Source organism: Triticum aestivum, chromosome 3D (genome assembly GCF_018294505.1).
Source record: "Triticum aestivum cultivar Chinese Spring chromosome 3D, IWGSC CS RefSeq v2.1, whole genome shotgun sequence".
NCBI classification, from domain to species: Eukaryota; Viridiplantae; Streptophyta; class Magnoliopsida; order Poales; family Poaceae; genus Triticum; species Triticum aestivum.
In genome coordinates, this window is record NC_057802.1 from 45,197,809 (window position 1) to 45,202,873 (window position 5,065).

At 49.3% G+C, this 5,065-nt stretch overlaps 1 protein-coding gene across 2 annotated transcripts; it reads right to left on the reverse strand.

Annotated features, from left to right (window-relative positions):
- Positions 1-506: 506 nt before the first annotated feature.
- Positions 507-3,744, reverse strand: LOC123077260 (triacylglycerol lipase OBL1). 2 transcript variants are annotated; one of them, XM_044499494.1, is made up of 4 exons: positions 3,245-3,744; positions 2,601-2,905; positions 1,734-1,767; positions 507-1,584 (listed from the first exon to the last, which is right to left on the reverse strand). In XM_044499494.1, the coding sequence occupies exons 1-4, from the start codon at positions 3,603-3,605 to the stop codon at positions 704-706; spliced, it is 1,581 nt and encodes a 526-aa protein (XP_044355429.1). In that variant the 5' UTR covers positions 3,606-3,744; the 3' UTR covers positions 507-703. The 2 variants fall into 2 exon arrangements, with proteins under 2 accessions (XP_044355429.1, XP_044355428.1); XM_044499493.1 differs by having other exon boundaries at positions 507-1,590.
- Positions 3,745-5,065: the final 1,321 nt, after the last annotated feature.

Sequence of the window (5,065 nt, forward strand, 5' to 3'; positions counted from 1 at the left end):
CCCTCCCTCTGCTAGCTCTTAACCCTGTGTGCTAAGTGCAAGTGCTAGCTCTTAATCATACGTCATGCGGGCAACCAAACACCGTGTTCATGTGCTGCTTGCTAATGCAGGCAACCAAACAAAGTACACTTGCGTATTACCTAATGCAGGGACCCTAGATGCAGGCAACCAAACAACTTGCAGATGACGTATTTGGGGCTGTTTTTGCTCAAGCAGACTGGGTTGAGAAGTGTATGCAATGCAACTACTGTTCAAAACTTGAACCAAACACGCCCTACGTCGTCGGCCCGCCAGATATGGTCGAGCTCTTGCGACCTTGATGGACGATGGGACGCTGTCGAGCGAGAGTTTGGGGTCTCATGTTCTAGCCCAACTCAATTTACAATTTTGCTTGTCGACAGTTTCACTTGTAATATACATAAAAGTCAGTAAGAAACTTTTACTCATAAAATTGCATAAAAATTGTAGTAAAATAATTTATGATATGAACATATTTTGCGAGAGAATACAATAATTTTAAATTTATGATATATTTCAGACATATATTAGTGGTCACAGCGGGTTACACTCACCCATGGTATTATTCAGACAATAGTGCACACACACCTTGCACACACAAGAGGCCGAAAAAAAACTTGCACACACAGCGACATAAAGCGATTTATTCATCGACCCTCATCTTTCCAGCCGCCCGATCGCTGTCTTAAATTTGCTTAGGCGCGATGCGGCCGAGGCGGACGGCATCGACGTAATCGCGTGGGCTGTGCGACGCGAAGCCGGGGAAGATCAGGCCACCGCAACGGTATAACAGGGAGCATAGGCCCTCGCGGTAGTCGCGGCCGGCGCTGGCCCAGAGGAACGCCCCCTTCACCAGGTCGCCCACCGCGTTGCCATACTTGGACAGCACGTACCGCGGGTCGAAGTAGTTGGGGTCGGGCTCATCGCCGGCGAGTTCCTTGCCGTCGTACCATCCGTTGTAGTACACGCAGGTCCCGCCGTGGCTGTACTTGGCCACGGGCGCCGTGAACGGCACCCGGGGCACGATGTCGTACCGGTACACCACGCGGTCGTAGCGCGCCGCCTTGGTTGCGGCGCTTAGGAAGTCCACGAAGTTACTGTCGCCGACGCGCGGCTGCCCGTAGGTCAGCACGTCGCCCAGCCTGCCTAGGAGGTCCTTCTCCCCGTGCAGCGCCAGGAGCGCCGGGAAGATGGCGGCCAGCGCGCCGCCGAGGCTGTGCCCCGTCACGATGAGCCGCGCGGCGGGGTGCTTCTTGAGCTGCTCCCGGACCACCTCGCGGAGCTGGTAGTAGGCGAAGAACTTGCCCTTGGGGGCGGTGCCCTTGTCCTTGCGGGGGAAGGCGCGCTCGGCTTTCTCCTCATTCACCTCCTGGAGCCCGAGCGCCTTGAGGAAGCCGAGGTGGACGTTGCCCATGGCGCCCAAGCCCAGCCACGACAGCTCCACGTCCGTCGACCAGTCCTTGGTGTTGAACGGCTCTGTGCCCCGGAAAGCCAGCACCACCGCGCTCGCGTCCTTGGCCCTGTCCGTCATCACGAACGCCTGCGTGGTGTCCTGATGCAGGAACTCTGCATCCGTACATATAGATAGATGGGATCATCCATCTATTTTAGATGCATCCATTTCTCGGACAAGTATTTTCAAACGGCGAAAATATTAAATATTGAGACAGATTCTCAAAAAAAAAAAAATTGTAGATCGTGTTTTTGCTGCTTACTGTTCCAACCGTTGTAGAACCCCACGAAATTGAACTGCAAATCATCACGACACACACAAAGTTATAAATATTCTGTTTGTATTGCCATTTCAAAAGCGACTGAAAAACTGTTATGAGATACGAGGCATAAAACACTGGAGGAGCAGTACTCCGTCAATTTAGAAATGGATGCTCCTTTGGATTTAGACATGTCTTATGTGTGTGAGTTAATATTGTGTCTATCTTAGTTATATAAAGACCGGATGTTTATTATGTTCAGTATTCTTTGATGCTACATTATAATTTAGTAAAGTCGCCCTTTATCGAAAAAGGGTGCGATGTAAAATCTCAAGGCAAAAAAGTTGTGTAGACAAATTTCACACATTTGTCACCTTTTCTCCCATTGCAATGTGTGGGTGTGTATGCACGACTGTTTGTTCATTTTTCTGATTATTACGGGATCATTCATGAGTAAGCTCATCTGCACCCGGTTAGACAAGAATTCGTAAAAAATTCAAAAAACTTCAAAAAAATTCCAATTTTTTTGTGCGGTAGACAACTTGATGCGTGAGGCCTGCTTCAAATTTCAAGTCATTTGGACTTTTGAGTAGCTCTCAACAAAAAAGACAAATCGAACCAAAACAGTACAGAAACAATAAACATTTTTATAGACCCCCAATTTGTCTTTTTTGCTGAGAGCTTCTCAGATGTCCAAATGATTTAAAAATTGGAGTAGTCCTCACGCATCAAATTGTCTACCGCACAAAAAAATTAATTTTTTTGAAGTTTTTCTAGTATTTGTTTTGAATTTTTTTTCGTCAATGTGGGTGTAGACGAGCTCGGGTGCAGAAATGGACTTTCGATCATTTTATATACTTGTGTAATTACCTTCCAGACGTTGTTGACCACGTTCTCAATATATGCATGGTTCTCGTATGCGATCTTAGCCGCCATGACGGTGACCTCAGGGACGAGGTACTGCTGCTGAACGAGGAGTGCCGCCACGGTGCACCCGCCGCTCTCCAGGTCTTCGGCTTCGCCAAAGACCACCGTGTCGTGCACCTGCAGCTGCCGCATGTTGCCACCGCCGGTCACCTCTAGCGTGGCTGGCTTCAGCTCCGTCCTCCCGTCGATCATCCCGATTATCGTCCGGAAGTCGGGTGCCTCCCGGTCCAGCGGTATCACAAGCTTGCCTGCATTGACATTCCGTTCAGTACAATGTATATTATCCCGGTTCATATGATGTCATTCACCATATGAACGTTTAATAAACATCATCAATTTGTTGGTTCACTAGATTTTACTTGCGAATACATGTTTGTGAGTTAAAATAAATATTCTTTTTTACATCATCCTCTGAGCGGTATGTGCATGCATGCTACCCCTCATTTTGAAGTTTAACACGAGTTAACTATTACTTAATCAAATGATCAAGGTGGATTCTTAATTTCTTATATGCACGTACGTACGTATTTGGTGCAAATAATCAATACGTGTGTGGTGTGTGCAACTGTGCATTCGTGCGTACGTACATCTGAAGATGTTCCATATGATGCCAAGGCCAAGCATGCCGCCGTTGAGCGCCACGAAGTTGAGGAGGAACTCGAGGGCGACGCTGATCACCTTTGCCGGCCAGTATGCGGCGGCGAGGAACTTGAGGATGACCTCGGTGAGCGGGACGATGATGCCGCCTGACTCGTCGCCGACGTCGAGCGTCGTCTGGTCGCTGGCTTCGACGAAGGAGTAGCTGGTGAGGGGCCGCCGGAGGAGCAGCATTGACAGGATGTCAATGAGCCGGACCTTGTCCGACCGGATGATCAGCTTCTCCCCTCCGGCCATCTTGGTCTTGGGAGGACCACCAGCAGCAGCAGCAGCTCCGGCCACCACCACCATGTTCGGCCGGCGGGAGCTATAGGCTATAGCTATAGCTTCCTCCCTATCTAGCTAGCTTACCTTAGCTTGGCAAGCTACGTGGTTCGTGTGACAGTGTGATAATCTCCGTGGCTCAGAGCTCAAGGCGTACGGACTGATGCACGATGTGCTACACACCGGGGAGAAGAGTGCCTTTTATAGGGCTCTCGCGGGAGACAGAGAGGGCCGGGCTGGGCCGGGCCAGGCTAGGGCCATTATTAGGCCTCCAGAAGGGGTTGTGCCCGAGAACCTTCAGCAGGTCCACCTGAGCCCACACATACAACCTTTCTGACTCGATGAGCATATATCCGTATGACAACAAGCATATGGTTGGTGTACCTTGATCCAGCTTGTAGGTGACACTTGAAACATGGGATTAGCACGACGACAAGTGGAATGAATTCCCCTGCCGGCTACACTGCAGTGTTACCTAAATATATTCTGTCTTCCTCTCCTCCGCGCATTTCACATGCACCTAGGCCTCACAGACTTTGATGGTTATTCCTCTGTACTGGTACACTGTCGCTGAGAGCTGCATAAATCCTAGCTGCCGGAAAGCATGCCAGTGTGCTCCAAAAGACGGCGGTCCCCTCTTCTCTGGTGGCCTATCGAGAGGCGGAGGAAATCACCTTTCTACTTTACAATGAGAACCATGGATTAACATTGAAGTATGGTTGTACATGCAGTTATATTGGACGTACCAGTGTTTTACACTCGTCCATATAACCGCATGCAAGCATATCCTACACACCTCCGAGAGACTGGTCCGGTATATCTCGAGATTGACAAAGTCGGTAAACATGGCTCGCAGTTGACGAACACGCCGTGCGGCTGAAAGAATAGCACCAAAAAGCCTGAAATAAATTCAAGAAAAAGGATATATCATGACATGTTGCATGTCCAAGCCCCGAGGCTTTGGCAGCGGATGGAAAGATTGGATGGCTCTCATTTTAGCCTCCCCTTCACCCAAGGTCGTAGTCAATGTGGTTCCCACGGATCGGATTTGACACAAGCGTGGCCTTCAACAGGGCAGGCTTCCATTCCTATCCATCCTTGCAATGGAGCAACTTCATAAGCTGATGGACATTGCCGTGGCTGGTACACTCCTTCAGAGTTGTGTGGTCGTCTATCATTAATTCGTGCTTTCTCTATATGTTGAAGGCATCGTCCTGCTTGTCAGCTCGTCCCGATATGATATTTCCATAGTGAACCACAACCTTGGTGCCTTCGGAGATACAACTGGCTACAAACAAACTTTTTCGAGAAGCGCAACTATGCCAATCAGACGAGCCACCCTTGATATCCCCATTGTTCTCTAGCCCACGTGTGTGACGATGGCCTCCTTCCCGTGCCCTTACATTGGCATGCCGCTATCATTGCGATCTCTATACAAATCATTCCTTCAACCTTTTGATGAACACGTTCGATAATAAACTGGCTAT

What these genes read in the sequence shown, in the direction of transcription:
- LOC123077260 (XM_044499493.1), bottom strand. Translation starts at nt 3,605, where the DNA reads ATGGTGGTGGTGGCCGGAGCTGCTGCTGCTGCTGGTGGTCCTCCCAAG. An exon ending in TGGTCAACAACGTCTGGAAG is followed by an intron (nt 1,768 to 2,600) that starts GTAATTACACAA and finishes GATGATTTGCAG; the next exon opens with TTCAATTTCGTGGGGTTCTA. An exon ending in GTTCTACAACGGTTGGAACA is followed by an intron (nt 1,591 to 1,733) that starts GTAAGCAGCAAA and finishes CTATATGTACGG; the next exon opens with ATGCAGAGTTCCTGCATCAG.